The following is a 25,339-nucleotide window of genomic DNA, read 5'->3' as shown; positions in this document are numbered from 1 at the left end:
GAGGGGAAGTACAGGGTTCTGTGGATAGGTTAAAAGAGGTCTTTACCTAATCAGGGAAGTAAAAGCAGGGAGGAAGTAATGATGGAGATGAAACCAAAAGACAGATTCAGAATTCATTGGTTGAAGGATCTGTGGGTGGGATGGGGTAAAAGTGTTTCCAGAAGAGGAAACAGCATGAACAAAGGGACTTATGCTCTGTTATCTTTTAAAATGTATTTTATTTCATTTAGAATCTTTTCTATTATGTCTTCAAGTTCACTAATCTTTAGTAATATCATCTAGTATTTTTTTCTTCTCAAATATAGTTTTTATATCTAGATGTATGACTTGGGCCTTATTAAATAGATCTCATGTTTTTACTTAACATGACCATTCTTTCCTCTAAGTTTTTGGACACATGGAATATAGTTATAATGGCTTTTGATGTGCTTACCTGCTAATTATAACATCTATTAAATATGTAAGTTCTGGGTAAGTTTGGATTGATTGATTTTTCTCCTCAAGATGGGTCCTATTTTTCTGCTTCTTCGTATGCCTGTTTTTTTTTTTGTTTGTTTGTTTGTTTGTTTGTTTAATTCGATGCCAGGCAATGTGAATTTTACCTTTTGGTAAAATTTTGTTGAAGTTTTGTCTTTTGGTGCTAGATATTTTTATATTCCTACAAAGCTACCTGAGCTTTGTTCTGAAATGCACTTCTTTGGAAACAGTTAGATCTTTTTTAGTCTTGCTTTTATGATTTGTTAGGCAGGACCACAGCAGTTTTTTTGCATAAAGCTAATTATCCCTGACTGATGAGGCAAGACCCATCTGAGTATCCCATGCCATATGAATTAGGAAGTTTTCCACTTTAGCTGGTGAGAACAGCATGGTCCCCAAACCTGTTCGAGCTTCTGGCACTTGTTCCCTTTAATCCTTTCAGGTGACTCTTTCCCCAGCCTCGGGCAATTTCCTTTTATGAATTCACTGATCAGTACTGTACTCTGCCTAATACTTAATGGCAATCCTTCAAAGATCTCCAGTGTTCTCCCTGTGTACCTCTCTCTTTTTGGGTACTCTGCTCTGTGAACTCTAGCTACCTTGGTCTTTCTGGTCTCTCATCTCTGTCACCCCAGAATTCAGGGAATCCCCTGGATTCTGACTACATTCTCCCTTGCTGCTCCACAAACTGGAACCTCTCAAGCAGTAAGTGCTCACTTCTTTTTTCCTCATCTCTCAGGGATTACTGTTCTTCATTGTCTAATGTTCAGTGTCTTAAAAAACCATTATTTCATATTTTCTGTCCATTCTTAAGTGTTTTTTGTCAGGTTGGAGGGCAAAATCCTGTCCCTAGCTTGCCTCTTAGGAAGTTATATGGTGTAGACCTGTTAGATAATTATTTTCTTTTCTTTTGCAGTTGTTTGACCTTCTCATTACTGCCAAGTATCACAAATGAGTGACAGTTATAATTTTTTTTTATCAAATGAGAAGAGCCTGAGAATAAGAAATGTATTCAAAATCAGGGATTTGAGGAACAATTTGGGTCACAGAGGAATGTGGCCATATATTACAAGGATAACTCCTCATTACCCTAATCACAAGAAACTTCTGAGCATAAAGACAAGTTAGAAAAGGAGATTAACCTTCTTTTAAAGGATAGATGTTTAAGGCTTGGGGTAGATATTCACAGGATTGGGTCCCAGCCAGGGGGCTTCCAAGACTATGGTAAGTGTTAGAGTAATTGTACTCTAATCTCAGACATCCTAAGGGAGGATGAAACCATACATAGGACAAGCCCACACTCACACCCATAGTGTGGGTCACATGACCATAGCTTCAGACTAATTTCAGAGACTATAAATCAGCAAGAAGAGGCCATGATGGTGAGAAAATATGTGAAGAGCATTGAAGAGCCTTTGGCCAAGCTTCAGATCTTATTAACATTAGATAATTCATTAGCAGAGATAAACTCTATGAATGTAGTGATCATGGATGGTCTTTCTTTTCTTTTTTCTTTTCACATTCACTTGACTTTGTGGATGGTCTTTCAACTAGAGTTCAAATGTCATTCGTTATTGTTAAATATATACTGAAGCCATAGGAATGCAGTCAGTGGAAAAAAGCCTTTAGGAACAAATCAAACCTGAGTCATCCTGAGAAATTTCAACCTGGAAAGAAACTGTTGAATATAAAAAATGTGATACTCCACTCTGTTCTTATCCCATGCAGACTCCCCCAGTCTGTGTAAGTGATTCCTTTGGATTCCTCCTCACACGACTTTGGTGAGGGAGTTGCATGCCCCTCTCCTTCCTCAAGAGAGAGGAAAACACTCTTTCCCAAGCCAAGGACTCACAACACTGTAAATTCTTATCTAATTCTTTCTAGCTTTCTGAGTACATATGGGCTGAAAAGGAATGGAATGAATACCAGTAGCATGACTAGTGTGCTCTCCCCATGTAAGGCCTGTAGGATTGTGCTCAGATCTCCTGGGATGTTCTCTTTAGAATGTGTAGGTACTGGGTAACTTTTTCTTTTCTTTTCTTTTTTGTTTTTTTTTTTTTTTAAAGGCTATATGGCTTTAACCAAAATTGTGAGGAAAGGGTGAAAGTTCAATTCAATAACCTACCAAATTTGTATTATCTTTTTTCATTTACTATTACAATAGAAGCATGCTTCTGTCATTAAAAACATCTAAATCAGATTTTTTATCACTCCCAATTTAAAGCATAGTCTTCAAAGGTAAATTACTAAGAAAGTATAGATATATTTTAGGCTCTAAATATACGTTTCTGAATTGTTTTCTAGTAAAAAGAATACTTATTTGGCTTTTCAATAGCAAAGGACATCCCTAGCATTTTTTTTAAAGGAGAAAATGATAGTGGAAAAGAAAGTCATAGATTGCATTTTTTCCTAGATCAGGAATTCATAAATAAGACTAAGAGGCAAGGCACCAAGCATTTGCAACAAGTGTGACAGATACAAGGTTAATAACCTTGATGTACAAAGAACTCTCACAGCAAAATACAAATGATTAAGAAACACTGAGAATATCTTCCCATCATTAATAATAATAATAAATACAGTTTGAATCAATTAAACATCATTTTGTCTATCAAAAGGGCAAAGATTTTTTTTTTTTTTTTTTTTTTTTGAGGCAGAGTCTCACTCTGTCGACCGGGATGGAGTACTGTGGCCGGATCTCAGCTCACTGCAAGCTCCGCCTCCCGGGTTCACGCCATTCTCCTGCCTCAGCCTCCCCGAGTAGCTGGGACTACAGGCGCCCGCCACCTCGCCCGGCTAGTTTTTGTATTTTTTAGTAGAGACGGGGTTTCACCGTGTTAGCCAGGATGGTCTCGATCTCCTGACCTCGTGATCCGCCCGTCTCCGCCTCCCAAAGTGCTGGGATTACAGGCTTGAGCCACCGCGCCCGGCAGGGCAAAGATTTTTAAAGCAAATGTTCAGCACTATTAAAGGTATGTGAGAACTCTTCTGCATTACTAGTGTTGACAAAAATCTTTTTGGAAAGCATTTTGGTATTATTGAATAACAGCCTTAAAATAGTTCATACCCCTTTGAACTAGTAATTCCATTTCTAATAATATACCATAGGGAAATAATTGGAGGTATGCACAGAGGTTTGTTGGGGGAAAATCACCACAATGGTAATCTAGTGAACAAAAATAAATGGAAACAAGATTTTTGTTACTTGGTCAAGTAGGTAAGTTTATATGATGGGATATTACACGTTATCATAAAGAATTTTGCAAAGGCTTTTTAATGTCATAGAAAATGTTATGCCAAGATAATTGTGATAAAACATTATATACAAAAAAGAGTCTCAGATGTAGTATATTAATTACAACTGTGCATGTATGTGTGTGATATTAGACTTGGTATGGACCATTTTCCCAACGTTTTTCAGATGATTTTTCTTTTATAAAATGAAATCAGGAAATGTCATACTATGTAGCTGAACTCATGACTTTTCTGAGTCCAGCTACATATCTGTTTTAATTGTTGTTAATGTTCCATGATTTCCAAATTAAGTGGTTTATGAGGTTTATATTGATGCTGAACATTGAGGACACATATGGCACTAAATCATATCCCAGGTGTCTGAGAGCATTCAGATATGTCTTGAAATTTTCCAGTGCAAATGAAAGAGGGACTCTATGTCACAAGATACCAAAAGCTGACATGGTAAGGTCATCTGATGCAGTACCAAACAAACATTCCCAAACTGTGCATTGAGGTTCTACTTGCAGGCTTCCTTCCCTTGTCTCTTCTGATAACCTTCTGCTTATTAATGGAATGTGAGTTGCTGTGGTGATGGGGGTGAGGAATTAACTGGAAGGGAATTGTGCAATATGAAGGAAGGTGTAACCTATTTAAGTCTATAAGAGATTACAAGTCACCAAGAAAGCCTCCGATGGTGAGGAAACGTGTGAAGAACATTGAAGAGCCTTTAGCCAAGCTTCAGGTCTTATTAACATCACAATTCGTTAGCAGTGATGAGCTCTATGAATGTAGTAATCATAGATGGTCGTTCCAGCAGAGTTCGAATGTCATTCATTATTGTTAAATACATACTGAAGCCATAGGAATGCATTTGATATAATCCTAAGATGTCACTTTGCCTGCTCTTATGATGCAAATTGGCACTAGAAATTCAGCCAACTTTCTTAAAATTGTGGAAATCTGACTGGACTCAGATCCGTTAATCCTTGAAAGCAGGTAATACATGTATTTTTGCTGTCATTATTTCTCCAGAACTTATCACAATGTGTAGTACTTTACTAGGTATACTTTTAAAATGTTTTAAAATTCTTATACATATATAAATAAAGAAGATAAAATCAAGTTGCCTCAAGACGGAGTCTCTCTCTGTCACCCAGGCTGGAGTGCAGTGGCCGAATCTCAGCTCACTGCAAGCTCCGCCTCCCAGGTTTAGCCATTCTCCTGCCTCAGCCTCCCGAGCAGCTGGGACTACAGGCGCCCGCCACGTCGCCCAGCTAGTTTTTGTATTTTTTAGTAGAGACGGGGTTTCACCGTCTTAGCCAGGATGGTCTCGATCTCCTGACCTCGTGATCCGCCCATCTCGGCCTCCCAAAGTGCTGGGATTACAGGCTTGAGCCACTGCGCCCGGCCGGACCCATTATTTCATATGGTTATTCTACCCTTTGCTTAGGGGTAGAATAAAATTAAAAAAATAAAATAAAATAAAAATAATAAAACTTTACTTATAATCTCATGATATGATTTTGTTTTTATATTTTGCTTTAAAATACTGTGATATTAATGCATCATCTTTTTATTATTTGCATGTCATAACTTATTCCATCCTTTTAATGTTTGCTGTATCTTTATTTTAAGATATTTCTCTTGTTAATTGCATGTAGCTGTCTTTATAATGGAAAGATACATAACTTTCCTTTAATTACAGCATCCTCAAATATTCTGTAATTGGAGATTTGATTTCCTCTTTGAAGGAAAGCTTCATTTATTCCTTCTCCAGTGCTCTCCCATTCTTTATGTACTTCCAAGTTCTGCCCTATATAGTTTTCTTTCTGCCTGAAGAAAATCTTCTAATATTTCTTGCAGAGCGGGACTATTGGTGATCAATTCATTCCATTTTTGTTCATCTGAGAATGTCTTTACTTCTCCTTTACTTTTTTTTTTCTTCTCCTTTACTTTTGAAAGATCTTTTTCTGTATGTAGAAATCTAGGGTGGTAGTCATTTTTCTTTGAACACTTTAAATATTTCACTTTACTCATGTTGCTTGCATGGTTTATTGATGAAAGCTGCTGTAATTATTATTCTTGTTCTATTATAAGTAAGATATTTGGTGTTCTCTGAGCTTCCTGGATCTGTAATTTGGTGTCTGTCATTAATTTTGGAAAATTCTTAGCCATTATTACTTGATATTTCTTCTGCTCTATTCTCTTTCTCTTCTCCATCTGATGTTCCAATTATGCATATGTGACTCCAGATTTGCCTATCCATCAAGATTTTAGGGTGATGATTTGCCCTAAAATTTCATTTCTATGACAGGTCCAAAAAAGTGGTTGATTTTTAGTTTGTCCAGGTTTTTTTTTCTGGTTGTTGGTGCCTCCAGCCTCACATTGATTCTGTGGTGGAAGAAAGGCATGGGGAAGCATAGAGTCAGTAGATATTGTGGGTTCCTTAGAAATGAGGAACTGTAGGCCTCATATTCTAGGGATGGGAAGAAATGCCAGGTAGGTTTGCAAGATCCTTAAGCAATGTGTTCTTGTGTCTCACCTTCTGGCTAAGGCCAGAGAGGACAAGATTACAAAACAATTGTCTGTGTGGTGTCTATAATTATTTGTAGCCTCTTCATGTGGTTTCCCTCAGCTGAGGGTATTATGGGAGTATATGTGAGACAAAGACAGCCTCACAGAGATTAACAGACCTCAGCATATCATAGGAACAGCAGAATGTTTTCCACGTATATGAGTGATATATGATACCCAAAGAGAGAGTTGGACCCAAAGCAGCTTTACAGTAAAGCATGAAGCTCACTCAACAACTACCTGCTTGGACAGACATTGGTGAACCAATATGACATGTATGCCAGCATGGATACATGACACCCAACATATGTTCCCCATCCTGACGTTTTGACACTATTTAACATCGTAGAACTTAAATACAACCCCAAAGCAGAGAGTGAGAGGGGGACTCCATACTGCTGGAGATTAAGTTTCCACCACTCAGTAGAATGGGAACTTGACATAGAATTTATGTTGACTTGCAGAGAAAATAACTTACATATCCTGCATACTGGAGTTTGTCAGATAATACCCATACCTGCAGAACAATCATCAACAGAACGTGTGTGATAGACACTGAGTATCTCAAACAAATTTATCTACTCAAAACATGGGGTATATGTCGCTTATAGTACAAAACCACGGTGGTCTTACCTCAAGGCTAGAGTGAGATGTGAGAAATGACCTCTGGCGTGTTGGTGGGTACCAACATAAAGGGAACTGAGAATCCGAGAAGAAGAAAGGACAACTTCTCTGCAGAACGAAATCACTGTCATTGGTGAAGTGTGATTCTACTTCATTTCTTCTTCTTCCTGTCCCTGGCCCTCTTATTTCAAATACTTCTCTTTTCTCCCTGGTTATTTCCTCTACTCCCTCCTTCCTCTTTTTTACTCCTCTCCTTGTTTATTTTTCATCCCTCCTTATCTACTCCTTAACCTCTTGTCTTAGTCAGTTCGGGCTGCTATAACTGACTACCATAGACTGGGTGGCTTAAACAATAGAAATATACTTCCCACCATTCTGGAGGCTGGGAAGTCCAAGACAAAGGCCCTGGCAGATCTGCTGTCTGTTGAGGGCCCTCTTTTTCCTGGTTTGCAGATAGCCATCTTCTTCTTGTGTCCTCACAAGGTGGAGAGCAGACTGAGGAAGCAAGCTTTCTCCTTTTCCTTCTTATAAGATCATTAATCTCATTATGAGGGCTCTACCCATATGACTTAATTACCTCCCAAAGGCCCCATCTCCAGTACAGTCACACTGAGAATTTAGGTTTCAACATCTGAATTTGATGAGGCCACAAACATTCTGTCCATACCACCCCTCTATATACTCTCCACTCCCTCTCATGTTCTTCTACCTTACATCCTCTTCTCTTTCCTCTTGCTTTTTTCTTTTTCTTTTCTTTTCTTTTCTTTTTTTTTTCTTTAAGACAGAGTTTTGCTCTCGTTGCCCAGGCTGGAGTGCAATGGTGAGATCTTGGCTCACTGTAACCTCCGCCTCTTGAGTAGAAGCGATTTTCCTGCCTCAGCCTCCCAAGTAGCTGGGATTACAGGCACTTGCCACCACGCCCAGCTAATTTTTTGTATTTTCAGTAGAGACTGGGTTTCACCATGTTGGCCAGGCTGGTCTCGAACTCCTGACCTCAGGTGATCTACCTGCCTCAGCCTCCCAAAGTGCTGGGATTATAGGCATGAACCACTGCACCCGGCCTCCTCTTGCTTTTTCTGCTCCAACTTAGTATCCGTTCTTTCTCCATTATCTTATTTTTCCTTATCTTCCTAATTCCATTTACTTCCAGCTGCTATTTTTATTAATCTTTTCTTATTCCTGTTATATTCTTTCTTCTTTTCTTCCTCCCTCTCTTCCTCTTCAGTCCCTTTCTTTCTTACTTGACCTTCTTTCTAATTTCTCCCACTCTTCATGCTCCCATCCAACAAGATGGTGGAAAACAGAGAAAAAGATAATAGAATGGAATAAAAATGTACTTAAAATGGTAACAGGAATAGGTGATGGATTTGACTGGGGAATAAGGCAGAGAGAGGCATTATGAATAATCCAAAGTAAAATAGGGAGAGAAAGAAGCTATTAAATATGATTTTTAAAAAACTACTTATCAAAAGCCATAACTATTCTGATAGGCAAAATGGTAAAGTCACTTGAGGAAAAAGAAAGGGATGTTACTTATTTAGATTATTACTCAATATTGCTCTTGATGTTTTAGCAACTCATATAAGAGACCACCACCAAATAAGTGCTATCATATTGTAAAAGAGGTGATCAAATTATTTATTTTTCTTATAATGTGATTGTACATTAAGAAATCACAATACATTAAAAAAAAATACAAGAATTGAGAACTTCCAGAAAGAAGTAGTAGACAGGGTAGATGTATTTTTCCTATCCAATTCTGGAAAAAATATATAAACAAAACATAACAAGACCCAGAAAGTTGAAACGAAGATGATATATTCTCTAGGGAACTTGGAACCAAGGAATCAACATGGAGGTAAGTTCCCTGTGTTTTCTTTTTGCTGCATACATCCTAGACCAGATGCTAGAGAAACTGGCAAACTGGAAACACCAAAGGGCATAGACCAAAAAAAAGCCTCAATATAAGTCCACTCTTTCTTCATCTGAAGAACAGACAGCCTAGTAAGGATTTTTTTTTTTTTTTTAAGACAGAGTCTCACTCTTGTCATCCAGGCTGGAGTGCAGTGGCACGATCTTGGCTCACTGCAACCTCTGCCTCCCAGGTTCAAGCTATTCTCCTGCCTCAGCCTCCTGAGTAGCTGGAATTACAGGTGCCTGCCACCACGCCCGGCTAATTTTTGTATTTTTAGTAGAGACAGGGTTTTGCCATGTTGTCCAGGCTGGTCTTGAACTCGTGACCTCAGGTGATCCACCCGCCTCAGCCTCCCAAATTGCTGGGATTACAGGTGTGAGCCACCGTGCCTGGCTGACAAAATTTTTTAAACAATAACTGCTCTACTGTAGCTAAATACCAGACAAGACTACAGCTCTACCCCTACTAGCAAAGGCCAACTAGAGAGACTTCCACCCTTGCCAGCCTGTAATAAGACCTCTAGTTCCCTGACAGAATAGTAAGATGAACGGGGAGTGGGAACATCTTAGTACCCTCAGTCAGTAGAGACCATGTAGGGAGCCTAGATTTCCACCCCTAATGAGTGATAATGAGGTGCCTCTGCCCTAACAAATGGTGTGGTATCAAGAGGAAGCCTAATGAAGAGTCAGGTTTTTATCACCACCCAACAGTAACAATGATACCTATCTATCAGTGGTCTCAATGGAGGACATTTGGAGAGAAGTAATTGGGCACCCAATCTCTCCCAGACTGGTACTGGTAAAAGCTTAATGTGGAGCTAGAACTGTCACTTAGCCCATGGTGACAGCAAACTCCTCAACCCCAGGTATCAGTGGAATCTGAGTGTGGAACCTGGACTTCCACCTACATGTGGTAAAACAGAAGATTTAAATGAGACCCAGATCTTCACAACATAATATGCAAAATATCCAGGATTCAACTGAAAATCACTTGTCATAGTGAGAACTGTAATAATCACAACTTGAGTGACAAAAGACAGTCAACACACATCAACATCAAGATGGCACAGCTATTAGAATCATCTGACAAAGATTTTTAAACAGCCATCCTAAAAATGTTCCAGTGAGCAATTGTGAACATGCTTAGAACAAGTGAAAAAAAGGATGCCTTAGCAAATAAATTGGAAATCTCTAAAAGAAATCAGAGATACAAAGAAAAATTAATAGGAAATTTTAAAACTGAAAATTTTAGTACATGGACTTTAAAAAAGACAAACCTCAGTAGATGAACTCAACAGCAAAATAAAGATAACAGAAGAATGAATCAGGGAACTTGAAGATAGAACAATAGAAATTATTCAGTCTGAATGACAGAGAAAAATATACTGAAAAACAACAACAACAACAAAAAACAGAGCCTTAGGCACTTGTTGGACTATTACAAAATATTTAAATATGTGTCATTGTAATCACAGAAGAGAGAGAGAGAAGAAGGACTGAAAAAGTGTTGAGAGATACAATGGCTGAAAATGCCCCAAATTTGGGGGTGGGGGAGACAATCCCACAGATTCAGTGATTCAAGAAGCTGAGCAACTCCCTGAGAAGATATAGTCAAAGAAACCGTTTTCAAACTTCTGAAAGCTTAAGACAGAACAAAAAATCTTGAAACCCACCAGAGCAAAATGACACCTTACGTATAGAGAATACCAAAGCAATGACAGAAGCTCTCCCATTAGATATCATAGAGGCCACAATATATTTCAAGTGCTGCAAGAAAAGACTCATCAACCTGAAATTAAATACCCGATGAAAATAAAATACCCTTTAGTCATGAAGAGTAAATCAAGACATTTCCAGAAGGAAAACTAAGAATTTGTTTCTAGCCTACCTATCCTAAAATAATGGCCAAAGGAAGTTCTTATAAAAGAAATTAAGAATTCTAACAGTTGTTCAAAGAAGGATGAACAGCATTTCTACACAATCTCATCCAGAAAATAAGAAGAAACAACTTCCATTAATTCTGTCAAGTCAGTCTTACCCTCATCCCGAAACCAAAGTACACGAAAGAAACTCACACATTAATATGTCTCATGAACATAGACGTAAAAGTCTTCAACAGAACATTAGTAAATCAAATCCAGTGTTGTAGAAAATGTTATACACCATGACCAAGTGGAATTTATTCCATGTAGGTTCAGCATTCATAAATCCAGCAATGTAATCCACTGTATCAACAGGCTAAAGAATAAAAGTCATATCATACTGACTGACAAAGAAAAAGCATTTTGGAAAATCCAACAATTCATTTTTCTTAAAAATTGTCAGCAACTCACTAATAGAGAGTAACTTCCTCAGGGTTGATTTTTTAAGATATGCGCTAAACCTTCACATAGCATCAGACTTAATGGTGGGAGACTGAATGATTTCTCCTTGCCATTAGGAACCAGGTAAGTGTATCTGCATTCACCCCTGCTGTCAAAATAGTATTGGGTTGCTGGATCATATGACAGTTCTGTTTTTAGTTTTTTGAGGAACTTCTATACTGTTTCTAAAGTGGCTGTATTAATTTATGTTCCCATAATAAATGTATGAGTATACCTCTTTCTCCACATCCTTGCCAACATCCATTATTTTTGTCTTTTTGGTAATAGCCATTATTAACTGGAGTGAGATTATATCTCTTTGTGGTTTTGATTTGTATTTCTCTAATGACTAGTGATGGTGAGCATTTTGAAAATATATTCCCTTGTTCATTTGTATGCCTTTTGAGAATTATCTATTTAGGTCATTTGCCCATTTTTAAATTGGATTTTTGGGGTGTGTGTGTATGTTTGTTTGTGTTTTTCTATTGGGTTATTGGAGTTCCTTATATATTCTGGTTATTAAATCCCTTGTCAGTTGAATAGTTTGCAAATTATTTTCTCCCATCCTGTAGGTTTTCTTTTCACTTTGTTGATTGTTTCCTCTGCTGTGCAGAAGCTTTTTAGCTTGATGTGATCCCATTTGATCATTTTTTTCTTTGTTTGGGGTGCTTTTGAGGTCTTACTAAAAAAATATTTGCCCAAACCAATCCTGGGGCACTTCCCTAATGTTTTCTTCCAGTACTTTAATAGTTACAGGTCTTATATTTAAGTCTTTAACCCATTCTGATTTGATTTTTGTATATGGTGAGAGATAGGTCCAAAAGAAAGAAAAATCAGTATATCAAAGAGGTAGCTGGATTCTCGTGTTTATTGTAGCACTATTCACAATGCCAAGATGTGGAATCAGCCTAAGTGTCCATCAGTGGATGAATGGATAAAGAAAATATGGTATGTATGCACAATGAAATATTATTCAGCCATAAAAATAAGGAGATCCTGTCGTTTGCAGCAACATGGATGAAACTGGAGGACATTATATTAGGTGAAATAAGCTAGACACAGAAAGACAAATATTACATATTCTCACTTATATGTGGGAGCTACAGAAAATTTGATTTCATGGAAGTAGAGAGTAGAGTGATGATTACCAGAGGCTGAGAAGGGTGGGGGGTGGGGAGCCTAAACAGGGGTTTTTTAAGGGGTACAAAAATACTGTTAGATAGTAGGAATAACACCTAGTAGTCAGTAGCACAATACAGCAACTATAGTTAACAATCATTTATCGTGTATTTAAAAATAACTAGGGGAGTAGATTTGGAATGTTCCCAATACAAAGAAATGATAAACGTTTGAGGTGATGGATATCTCAGTTACCCTGATGAGATTATACAAGATCATACCCTGATGAGATCATTATATATCATATACATATATCAAAATGTCACATGTAACGCATGAATATATACAACAAATATGTATCCATAAAAATTAAAAATTAAAGGTAAATCTAAGCATGCTTCTTAAAAAACAAAACACAACAAAAAGCAAAATAATAATGGAAATTCTAACCAGCTCAGTAAAGAAAGAAAAGCAATACAGATCAGAAAGGAAGAAATAAAACTCACTATTCCCAGATGTCACGATAGTGTATGTAGAAATTCCCAAAAATCTACAAAAAAATAAAATGTCCTAGAACTAATAAGTGAGTTTAGCAAGTCACAGGGTACAAGATCAACTTACCAATATCAATTTTATTTCTATATCCTAGCAATGAGCATGTGGAAATTAAAAATAGAATACTGGGCTGGGCACAGTGGCTCACACTTGTAATCCCAGCACTTTGGGAGGCTGAGGCGGGAGCAATCACTTCAGCTCAGGAGTTCGAAACCAGCCTAGGCAACATAGGGAGACCACATCTCCACAAAAATTCAAATAATTAACTGGGCATGGTGTCACGCACCTATGGTCCCAGCTACTTGGGAGGCTGAAGTGGGAGGATTGCTTGAGCCCAAAAGTTGAAGGCTGCAGTGAGCCATGATCGCACCATTGCACTTCAGCCTTGGCAACAGAACAAGGCCCTGTCAAAAAAACGAAGAAGAAAAAAAGAAAAGAATACAATGACAAAAAAAAAAAAAGACCCACAAGGTGAAATACGTGTAAATTAACAAAACATATACAATATTTCTATACTAAAAACTAGAACATGTTAGTGAAGAAATTAAAGAAGAGCAAAATAAATGGAGAAGCACATATCGTCACATTCATGGATTGTAAGAATCAAAGTAAAAAAAGATATTAATTTTCCCTAAATTGATACACAGTTTAAGTGCAATTCCTATCAAAATCCCCGCAGGATGTTTTCTAGATATAAATAAGATTATTCCAAAATATATGAAAGACAAAAGAACCAGAATAATACATAAAATAATTTTGAGAAAGAAAGATAAAGTGGGAGAAATCATTCTATTCAATTTTAAGACTACTGACTATTATAATCAAGACTGTGGGATTTGGTAGATGAACAGAACAATAGAATAGAACAGAGAACTCAGAAATTGCCTGATAAATATGCCAGCTGATTTTCAACAAAGGTGCAAAAACAATTCAAAGGAAGGAGGATCACCCTTTAATTACTCTGTACTGGCCTGACTGGATATCCATAGCTCTGACACCCGCCCCCCGATCCCCTCCCCACTGCCAAATGAACTTCAGCCTAAACCTCACACCTAATTAAAAGTTAAACTCAAATGGATGACAGACATCAACGTAAAAATTAAAACCATAAAACTTTTAGAAGATATTGTAGGAGAAAATCGTGAGGTATAGTAGGGCTTGTTGAAGGGTTCTTAGAAATGACGTAAAACCCACAATCCATAAAAGGAAAAAAAAAAAACCCCAATAAATTGAATTTCTTCAAAATTTCCCCTGCAAAAGTCTCTGCAAACTGGGAGAAAGTACTTGCAAACCATATATATGACAAAAGACTCGTACATAAAATATATGAACTCTCAATATTCAACAGCAAAAGAGAAAAGAAAGAAAACAATGCAATTAAGGGTAATGGGGGGCTGGAAAGGAGGTGGGGATGGTTAGTGGGTACAAAAGTACTTAGAAAGAATGGATAAGACCTACTACTTGATAGCACAATAGGGTGACTATAGTTAATTGCACATTTTAAAGTAACTTATAGTGTAATGGGGTTGTTTGTAACTCAAAGGATAAATGCTAGAGGGGATGGATCCTCAATGATGTGCTTATTTTACGTTGCATTCCTGTGTCAAAACGTCTCATGTACCCTATGAATATATATACCTACTGTGTACCCACAGACTTTTTTAAATTAAAAAACAGGTAAAAGGCATGAAGAGGCATTTAATCAAAGAGGATATATGGATGGCAAATAAGCACATGTAAAGATGTTCAACATCATTAGCCATTAGGGAAATGCAAATTAAAACCACAGTAAGATATTACTAAACACCTATGGCCAAAATATACTGACACCAGCAGATGCTGGCAAGGATTTGGAGAAACTGTATCCTTCACACATTGCTGGTGGGAATGTCAAATGGTATGATCACTCTAGGAAAGTTTGGTAATTTCTTGTAAAACTAACATGCACTTACTATATGACCCAACAATTGCACTCTTGGGTACTTATCCCAGAGAAATGGGAACTACACAGACACTTGTACACAGATGTGTATAGCAGCTTCATTCACAGTAGCCCAAAACTGGAAATGACCCAGATGTATTTCAGTGGGTGAATGGTTAAACCAACTGTTGTAGCACCTCTATACCATGTAATAGTACTCAACAATAAAACAAGAAACTCTGATACACAAGACAACTGGGATAGATCTCACAGGCATTATGCCGAGTGTGAAAAAAGCCAATCTCAAAATGTGACACATTGTATGATTACATTTTCATGACCTCTTGAAATGATAAAATTATAGAGATGGAGAACACATTAGTGACTGCCAGGGGTTAGGGATGGGGGTTGTGGCGGAGGGTTGGTTGTGACTATAATGGGGTAGTATGAGGGAAATCTTTGTGGTGATGAAATAGTTCTGTGTCTTGATTGCTGTGGTGTTTGTAGAGACTTCCACATGTGATAAGGTATTGTACCAATGTCAGTGTCTTGGTTTGGATTTTGTACTGCAGTTACATAGATGTAACCATTGGGGAAGCAGATAAAGAGTACATAGAACCTCACTGTACTGTCCTCGCAATTACCCGTGTATCTGTAATTATTTCAAAATAAAAAGTTTTAAAAGTTTTTTAAAAACAGAATTAATAAAATATTACCTAAAAGCAGTAGGGCACCAGTTATATTTCAAAAATCATGCCATAGGGCCGGGTGTGGTGGCTCACACCTGTAATCCTAACACTTTGGGAGGCCGAGGTGGGTGGATCACCTGAGGTCAGGAGTTCGACACCAGCCTGGCCAACATGGTGAAACCCCATCTCTACTAAAAATAGAAAAATTATCCAGGTGCGGTGGTGGGTGCCTGTAATCCCAGCTACTCGGGAGGCTCTAGCAGGAGAATCACCTGAACCTGGGAGGCGGAGGTTGCAGTGAGCCGAGATCACGCCATTGCACTCCAGACTGAGTGAAAGAGTGAGACTCTGTCTCAAAAAAAAAAAAAAAAAAATCATGCCATATGTATTAGCTGGTTGGATACCATTGCTGCTGCTACTGAACAATGGACACTGGATGTTAGCCCCGCTGCTAATGCTGCCCCTAGAAACTGGATTTTCTTGTGGCTGCTGCTCCCACCACCACAGCTATGGCAATGAATTCCATCACTGCATATTTGAATCACTCCTTTGAGACAAAGTGTTACGTCTAAAGTCATAACTGTGCAGTGAAAGAGTTGACTCAGCAGGTCTGCAATGTTTAAACCCTGTGCTTTCCAAAAAAAAGGTCTTTTGCAAAGAATGCTTTGGCTCTTGACCAGCTTTTGGGAGATAATCTGTAAGCCCTTGGAGTATCTTGCCTGATCAGAGTGTCTTTGTTTACTGTGGCCTTGGCCCACACTGGATAGTTTATGCTAACAGTGTGATTTGCGGTGTGAGCCTTGGGCTGAGAGATACTAGTTTAACCTCTGCATGGGCTAGAGACTGAATAACTAAGGTCAACCACACAGGTGCTCCATGCCTATCTGACTGAACCCCAAAAACAACTCTGGGCACCAAGGCTTGGGTAAACTTCCTTGGTTGACAGTATGTCATACATATTAAACACTTCATTGTTGGGGAAATTAAGCACTAGCCATACAACTCCATTGGGAGAGTACAACTGAAAAGTTGTGCCTGGTCTCTCCTGAATTTTTCCCTATGCACTTTTTACTTTTGCTGATTTGAATCTGTATCCTTTCACTGTAATAAACAATAGCCATAACACTTTCTCTGAGTTATCCGAGTCCTTCTAGCAAATCATTGAATCTGAGGATGGCCTTCAGGAGCTTGCTACACTGGTAAATCCTAGATCACATTCTCTTAGCTGCCAAGGGCATGTGAAGAAGTGAATATCTGGCCTCTGTGGCTTTTACAGTTGGAACTGTTACACAAGAATATATATGACCTTAACTAAAATGTTAAAAATCGAAATACATCTGGCCCCAAGGGTTTTCAGTAAGGATCTATAAAGCTATATAAAGAACTCCTAAAAGTCAGTAAGACAGACAACCCAGATGAAAAACAGGTAAAAGATACAAGCATATTACAAAATAAATCTAATATGTTCATTTATGTATAAAAATGTGTTCTACCACGTTGATTATCAGAAATATAAATTAAAGCCATAAAGAGATACCAATAAATACACATAAGATTGGCAAAAAAAATTGATAAAGTCTTGTAGCATATGTCTGTCTTACTCCTGGGCTTCTGGTGTCACGGAAATAAAGACAAACATTCATTATTAAAGTATAAGAATATATGTACAAGTATTTTTATTGCAATGTTGTTGTATGTGCCATGCTCCTCACAAAAATCCTGAAAGTAAAATGGATTCCATCCATGGGGGAATGGTTGAATACATTGTGGTACATTCTTACCATGAAATATTATGCAGTCATTTAAAAGAACAAATCAGAGGTAGACTGTTGTCAAATAAGATAATTCAGTCACATAAAAGTTCATGTAATCATAAATTTGTAAAAATAAAACACTTTTGAGTATGGAGGGATATCAAATGGTGTTAAAAACAAGTGTTTGACAGGAGAAGGTAGAATTGAAAGAAAGTGGGAAGCAGTAAGGAAAAGAATGCAGTTTAAGGTCTGGCATATATAACACATCATTTATGTAACAATATATATGTGCGTAAAGTATGAAAAGATAGCACCAAATCTAAGCAATTGCCCAAGGTGATGAGATTTAGAGTGATGTTTATTTAATTTCTAAAATATTTAGGCAGTGTTTGAATGTATAGTGATTAATATGCATTATTTGTATAATGAGGAAAAATAAGTGAATCGATCACAGGAAAAATTGCTTCTCAGGTTTCTTGCTTTAGCAATGGGATGGAGAGTGATTCATTCATTTAACAAATATTTATTGAGGATATAAAAATGTGCCAGGCATGGTTCTAGGCGCTGGGGAAACAACAATGAATAAAACAAAAATCTATCTCCCTAAGAGGTTGACACTCTAAATGGGAGAGAAAAGCATAACTAGAGGAGAAACACTGTTGGTGAGAAGGAGGAGGTGTATAAAGGAATTGGTTTGGGACCTGTTAATTTAGAGAATACTGAGAGATATCCATTTGGAGAAGTGAGGTAGGTAGTTACTATGGATCTATAATTCACAGGGCAAGTCATAACTGAAGATACAGATATGGAAACAGCATAGAAAATTGTGTTTCCGACCTCCTTTCCTGAGTCTGATCACGTCTCACTGCAGACACTTTACAGAGGAAGTGCTGAGGAAAAACAGGCAGCTGACAGAGGAGGTTGCTATGCAACAGATTAGGAAAGTCATCCAGCCAGGCAGAACTGATGTTGGCCCTTGGGGACCAAATGCTGCAGTCCTTCCTAGCATTAGCTTCCTTTCATGTGCAGGCTTCTGGCATGAGTTGATGCCAGAACAAATGTGAACTGCACAAAGATCTGTCTTGAATTTTGGAAATGTACCAGTTTAATTTGAGTCACCTCACATCTGTATTTAATTTTCTGCCTTTTTGAGTTTCTCCAGTTATCCTGGAAGCATAGCAGCGTGTGTGTTCTTGGGTAGGACCCACTTGCTGTGCATTCCACTTTGCACATTGAGAAACCGGGCTCAGAGAATTGAGTGACCTGAGCGGGCTCACAAAGCTGGAGACAGACAGGCTGGGCACTCCATCCCCGGAATTCTGAAGCCCAGCCCAGTTTCTCTCCGTAAGACCACAGCTGCCCCAGGCCCCAGCCCTGAAAGGACCCAGGGCTTGCCATGGCTCAGACACACAGGTCTGATTGTCCTGGCTGCTCCAGTGGGCTCCAGGAAGGCCTCAGGGACAGTGTGATTGTATTCCTGATAAGGAAGAGGCCTGATGTTCTGAGCACAGAGTGGACCCCAAGGAGCAATTTCCACACCTGGATGGACCCACATAGGGCGGGGGGGGGGGGGGTGGGGGGCCCCTGCTTGTGTCCTAAATGCAGAGCATGAGCTTGGGCCTCCTAGAACACAAACTTTGCTTGTTTAGGACAAATGGGGTGCCGTGGTCTGTTGCTCAAATGGAAGAGGAAGGGGTACCCTTAGTCCCCAGGGCAGCATGAGCAGAACGTGGGTTTTGGAGTCAGGAAGACCCAGGCCCAAATTTTTCATTTTGTTTCCTGGCTCCGTGGCCTTGTCTAGTTTATGCAATGTATATGTGCCTCATCTTCCTGATCTGTAAAATGGGGGTGCTGACATTCACCCCCCAGGGCTGCTGTGACGGGAAGACAAGTCCCAGCACAAATCCTGCTGTGATGTACAAGCTGTGCCCTTCCCTCCTTTCCTCCCCCAACACACACAAAATGAGTCCATCGCCGGAGCTGCATAAAGAACAGGGAAGAAACTAACGTTCTTTCTGCGTCTGGGAGCTTGTGGGGGCGGGCAGGGGGTGGGGGAGAAATCATGGAGTCACGTGGCAGCCACAGACTTACTACTACTACTTTGTTAGCTCCAATAGTGTATCCTCTCAGGCCATTCCGTTTCCTCAGCAGAGGTCTAACACTTGTTGCAATTAGAGACCCCACACAGAGACCTAAGCGTGCTGGGCAAGGGGGTGGAGATGCAAGCCGACCTGACAGGAGGGGCCTTGAGTAGGGGAGGGACGGAATAGAGACGCATTGCGGAAAAGGTAGGGGGCCGGTGTGTGGGGCAAGGGGTGTGACCAAGAGGCACAGCGCATCTGTTGGGGGAGGGGGCGTAGAGGAAGGGGAGGTGCTGTTGTATAGTGTCGACCTGGTTGGTGGTGGGGTGGTGTGTTGGCAAAGGGGGCGGGACCGCCTTCCAGCGCACATGCGCATCATGGTCTCCGGGACGAAGCTTTTGTTGGGAAAGCAGGCGGGACTGACTTTGGCTGTTCAGTGTTTGCGCATGCGCGTAACGTCCTGAGGCGGTGGGTGGTATATTAGGCGAAGAGGCGGGGTCGCCCAAGCTGCCGCGCTGGCATTTTCTCCTGGACAAGGAGAGAGTGCGGCTGCTGAGAGCCGAGCGCAGCAATCCCGATCCTCTGAGTCGTGAAGAAGGGAGGCAGCGAGGGGGTTGGGGTTGGGGCCTGAGGCAAGGTGAGAATTAGCCCCCAGACAGGGCATCTGCCCCCTGGTGCGGGCCCCCATTTTTGTTTTATCCCGATCCCTTCACCCTGGATTCTGAATCCCTTTCCACCCCCCAAGCCCCAATTCACATGCCCCTCCCGATCCTTCCTGATTCAAAACCCCGTCCGATCCCTCCCATCGTTCGAAATCCTCAGATTCCTTGACCTCGATCTGTACTGTTAGATGATTCCTCCTGACTCAAAACCTCCATGCAACTTCCCAAATGCGAATCCCAACCCAACCGCACCCCTCCCCCGCGAATTCAGAACTCATCTGCTTCCCGAACCCCGATTTGAAGCATCTCCCTGTCAGTAGCTTCTCGGGGTTCAGAACCTGCATCTGGACGCCCATTCACTTTTCCCGCTCCGATCCGTTCCTCCTCACATTCACCTTATCCGCCCGCACAATCAGACCACAGTCATCCCCCTCCCAATTCGGTCCTTCGTATTTGCCCTCTGTAGTATAACGCCCTGCCCCTCTCCCACAGCCCCCAGGCTCCGCTCTTGCCAGAGGGACAGGAGCCATGGCTCAGAAAATGGACTGTGGTGCGGGCCTCCTCGGCTTCCAGGTGAGATCTCCACTCCCCACCCCAGCATTTCCCCAGCCGACAGTCACCCCTCCCCGCGGGCCTCTTTGGTTTCCCAAACGCCAGGGTCTGGCTTGGCCCTCTTTAGTGACTAGACTCCGTGGGCCTTTCGAATTCCCATCGTTTATCGAAGGGGGGGGAGGGGCGTCTCTTTTCAGCCATCAGTCCCTGCTCAGAGAGAGGGGAGACCCTGTTAGTAGTCAGGGCAATCTGCCCAGAGAATGCGGGGTGGGTAAGGAACCATTTTTTTTTTCCAGAGTCCTGACGCTTGTAGAGCAGTCTGTCACCCCCTCCCCCAGCCTCCTGCCTCCACCCTCCCTCTCTCTGCATTCCCCACTCTGTGCGACCCCCCTTATTCTCAACTCCGCGATCCGCCTCCCGTCCTGAGCTGCTGCTGCACGCCTCTCAGAGCGTCCCTGGCTCCTGTTCCTGCCCACTCTCCGCACACCTCCCCACCCCTCATTTTGCCCCTGCCCTACTCCATCCCTGCCACATGTTTAGTACTCGCCCCGCCCCACATCGCACCTTGCGGGCCCCCTAGATCTCTCCTCAGCCCCCCTGTTTTTGCACCCACCACCCGCCTGCAGCTCCCCTGTTGCGCTGCCACCCGGGCTCCCTATTCCCACCCCACCTCCTGCCTCAGAGGCCCAGAGATTTAATTTTTCCCCTCCTGTGTTTGCAGGCTGAGGCCTCTGTAGAAGACAGCGCCTTGCTTATGCAGACCTTGATGGAGGCCATCCAGATCTCAGAGGCTCCACCTACTAACCAGGCCACCGCAGCTGCTAGTCCCCAGAGTTCACAGCCCCCAACTGCCAATGAGATGGCTGACATTCAGGTTTCAGCAGCTGCCGCTAGGCCTAAGTCAGCCTTTAAAGTCCAGAATGCCACCACAAAAGGCCCAAATGGTGTCTATGATTTCTCTCAGGTTCATAATACCAAGGACGTGCCCAACACGCAGCCCAAGGCAGCCTTTAAGTCCCAAAATGCCACCCCAAAGGGTCCAAATGCTGCCTATGATTTTTCCCAGGCAGCAACCACTGGTGAGTTAGCTGCTAACAAGTCTGAGATGGTCTTTAAGGCCCAGAATGCCACTACTAAAGTGGGCCCAAATGCCACCTACAATTTCTCTCAGTCTCTCAATGCCAATGACCTGGCCAACAGCAGGCCTAAGACCCCCTTCAAGGCTTGGAATGATACCACTAAGTCCCCAACAGCTGATACGCAGACCCAGAATGTAAATCAGGCCAAAATGGCCACTTCCCAGGCTGACATAGAGACCGACCCAGGTATCTCTGAACCTGACGGTGCAACTGCACAGACATCAGCAGATGGTTCCCAGGCTCAGAATCTGGAGTCCCGGACAATAATTCGGGGCAAGAGGACCCGCAAGGTGAGATCCCTGCTAGCTTCACTTTGCTTTAGGGCTCTCTTCTTTCTTCTCTGAGGGTGTTCGTTTGTTCTAAACAAAACAATGTATGTAACTGTATTCAGCTAGGCTATAGGGCATTTGAAGAGAATGTTTATTCCTGTCCTCCGGGTGTTCACAAACTGATGGGGAGATAATACATGGGCACAAATAATATATACAACCTGTATGTAATTCAGTTTACATTTTGTTAGTAACCACCGTGTGTTAAGCCTTGAGCTAGGCACATTCACACAGGTTGTCTCATAAAATCTTAAAGGCACCTCCTACCAGGTAGGGATCACAGTCCCAATTTTACAGAGAAGGAAATTAAGTGGCAGAGAGGTGAAGTGACTTGAGTGATTTGTTCAGGGTGGTACAGACAGAGCCAGTGGTGGACATAGGAAGAGGAGAAGCCTCAGTCCCCATCTTTGGGTTGCTCCTGACCTGGTTCGGAGATGAAACTCCTGCCTGGAAGACAGTGAAAGACAAACCCAGGACTCGGGGTAACCAATGGCTAGTGGGTCAGGCTGTCACTACAGGTGAGGGTTTAGAGGGCATTCCTGGAATAGATAAGGTGAGGACACAGAACCCACTGGTGATTCTGAACTTTTCTTCTCTCTGATGATACAGATTAATAACTTGAATGTTGAAGAGAACAGCAGTGGGGATCAGAGGCGGGCCCCACTGGCTGCAGGGACCTGGAGGTCTGCACCAGTTCCAGTGACCACTCAGAACCCACCTGGCGCACCCCCCAACGTGCTCTGGCAGACGCCATTGGCTTGGCAGAACCCCTCAGGCTGGCAAAACCAGACAGCCAGGCAGACCCCACCAGCACGTCAGAGCCCTCCAGCTAGGCAGACCCCACAAGCCTGGCAGAACCCAGTTGCTTGGCAGAACCCAGTGATCTGGCCAAGCCCAGTAATATGGCAGAACCCAGTGATCTGGCCAAACCCCATTGTCTGGCCCGGCCCTGTTGTCTGGCCGAATCCGCTGGCCTGGCAGAATCCACCTGGATGGCAGACCCCACCTGGATGGCAGGCCCCACCGGGCTGGCAGGGTCCTCCAGACTGGCAAGGTCCTCCTGACTGGCCGCTACCACCCGACTGGCCACTGCCACCCGATTGGCCACTTCCCACTGACTGGCCAGTACCACCTGACTGGATCCCCACTGATTGGCCAATTCCACCTGATTGGCAGAACCTGCGCCCCTCGCCTAACCTGCGCCCTTCCCCCAATTCGCGTGCCTCACAGAACCCGGGTGCTGCACAGCCCCGAGATGTGGCCCTTCTTCAGGAAAGAGTAAGAGCTGTAACTCCCCAGTCACTTTTCCCCTCTCTTGCTCTTTTCTCTGTCACCCTTTCATCTATAATTCAACCAAGTTTTTTGTAAATATCTTATAAGTTTAATGATTTCCTTTTTCCCTCCCAGGCAAATAAGTTGGTCAAGTACTTGATGCTTAAGGACTACACAAAGGTGCCCATCAAGCGCTCAGGTAGGCATCCAGTGTCCCCTCCCCAAGCTCTACCCTTCCCTTCACTCCATGCTCTGTTGGTGTTCTTCTGCTTGTATGACCCTTCCCCTTCTGTCCCCTCCTTTCCGTGGTTGGCTCTTTTCACCCTTGAGGACCTTGACTGTGCTACCCACAGCAGGGCTGGCAAAGGGACTGCTGCTCTGTGGCCTCCGCTTGGCTCAGATGGCTCCCTCCTCTCTCCTACAGAAATGCTGAGAGATATCATCCGTGAATACACTGATGTTTATCCAGAAATCATTGAACGTGCATGCTTTGTCCTAGAGAAGGTGAGAAGGCAGCCCTGGGGGACAGGAATAATGGGGAAAGTTGATTTCAAAGATTCATGGGGTTCCTACTGGGAGTTTAGGGCAAGTCTCAGGGAGGTGAGTGTCTGCCTATGGGTAGCTTATGCTAGATGTTGTAATTTCATGGTCTGTTTTCTTGTCCCTGTAGAAATTTGGGATTCAGCTGAAAGAAATTGACAAAGAAGAACACCTGTATATTCTCATCAGTACCCCCGAGTCCCTGGCTGGCATACTGGGAACGTAAGATGGGAAAGAAGGTGGAACATGGCCTTTCTCAGTGGTGCTTTCTTTCCAGGAGTTTCACATAGATTAGGGTCCAGGGTTCAGGGTCACATAGCAGGTCATGGGCAGAGCTGGGGTATAATTCTCCCCTAGCTGAGGAATATTGGAGAGGCTAGGTGGGTAAGCTGGTTGGGGTCTCTCATGCAAATGGCTGCTGAAAATATATTCTTTCTATATTCCCTTAGGACCAAAGACACACCCAAGCTCGGTCTCCTCTTGGTGATTCTGGGTGTCATCTTCATGAATGGCAACCGTGCCAGTGAGGGTGAGTGGCTGGACCTGCAGCTGGGGGTTGGCCACAGCCTGATTTCCATGCTTATTTTCCGTCCCTTGTCTCCCCTTGCCTCCCATTGCAGCTGTCCTCTGGGAGGCACTACGCAAGATGGGACTGCGTCCTGGGTATGATTGGGCTCTCTCATCTCTTACCTGTTTGTACCATCCTTTGGCAACAGTGGATGGTCCCAGGATTGCATTAACCTGGGGGTCTGGAGGGTTTGGTTTGGGGATGTTCAGAGCCCAAAGATGTGACCTGGGTGGATGGGGGAACAGTTCTGAACTCTCTGCCTCTTTTCTCATCTCTGACCTCTGTTCTGGAAAGCTCTTTGGGCATGGTAATAGCCTCTGATTGTGGGTTTCCTTTTTTTACTTTCAGGGTGAGACATCCCCTCCTTGGAGATCTAAGGAAACTTCTCACCTACGAGTTTGTAAAGCAGAGGTAAGTAATGCCTAAGGGGCTTTTCCTGCTCCCTGTGATTCTGCCTGTGTGCTGGTCAGCTTTAGAATGCCCTTCCTGGACAGGTACAATGGCTCACGCTTGTAATACCAGCACTTTGGGAGGTTCAGGTGGGCAGATCACTTGAGCCCAGGAATTCAAGCCCAGCCTGGGAAACATAACGAAACCCCATCTCTACAAAAAAATACAAAGATTAGCCAGGCATGGTGACATGCACCTGTAGTCCCAGCTACTTGGGAGGCTGAGGTAGGGGAGAATCATCTGAGCCCGGTAAGTTGAGGCTGCAGTGAGTCGTGATCATGCCACTGCACTCCAACCTGGGCAACAGAGCGAGACCCTGTCTCAAAAAAAATAAAAGAAAGCCCTTCTCAAGCTCATTTTTTACACTGTACCTGTGCATTTGTGTTTCTGTGCATACAGAAACATGTATGTCCTGAGGAGTATTTATTGCATATACTCCTCATGGTTATATTCTTTCTTTCTTTCTTCCTTCCCTTCCCTCCCTCCCTCCCTCCCTCCCTCTCTCTCTCTCTCTTTCTT

General features: G+C 42.2%; 1 protein-coding gene across 4 annotated transcripts in view; it reads left to right on the top strand.

The window, feature by feature from the left end:
- MAGED1 (MAGE family member D1) overlaps positions 1 to 25,339 on the top strand; it is a 114,989-nt gene that overhangs the window by 83,387 nt on the left and 6,263 nt on the right. For 2 of the 4 annotated variants that reach the window (XM_023198674.1, XM_023198671.1), the window contains exons 1-10: positions 19,778 to 19,945; positions 20,463 to 20,543; positions 21,244 to 21,951; positions 22,600 to 23,268; positions 23,398 to 23,461; positions 23,687 to 23,766; positions 23,933 to 24,024; positions 24,252 to 24,331; positions 24,423 to 24,465; positions 24,719 to 24,781. In XM_023198674.1, coding sequence (XP_023054442.1) covers positions 20,499 to 20,543; positions 21,244 to 21,951; positions 22,600 to 23,268; positions 23,398 to 23,461; positions 23,687 to 23,766; positions 23,933 to 24,024; positions 24,252 to 24,331; positions 24,423 to 24,465; positions 24,719 to 24,781 — 1,844 coding nt within the window. In that variant the 5' untranslated portion in view covers positions 19,778 to 19,945; positions 20,463 to 20,498. Of the gene's footprint in view, positions 1 to 19,777; positions 19,946 to 20,462; positions 20,544 to 21,243; positions 21,952 to 22,599; positions 23,269 to 23,397; positions 23,462 to 23,686; positions 23,767 to 23,932; positions 24,025 to 24,251; positions 24,332 to 24,422; positions 24,466 to 24,718; positions 24,782 to 25,339 lie in introns of those variants that run through there. The other 2 variants (XM_023198672.1, XM_023198673.3) reach the window with 1 other exon arrangement.

The sequence above is a fragment of the Piliocolobus tephrosceles genome, chromosome 12 (assembly GCF_002776525.5).
Source record: "Piliocolobus tephrosceles isolate RC106 chromosome 12, ASM277652v3, whole genome shotgun sequence".
Taxonomy (NCBI): domain Eukaryota; kingdom Metazoa; phylum Chordata; class Mammalia; order Primates; family Cercopithecidae; genus Piliocolobus; species Piliocolobus tephrosceles.
Note: the sequence above shows the minus strand (reverse complement) of the source record. Positions and strands in the feature narration are given on the sequence as shown.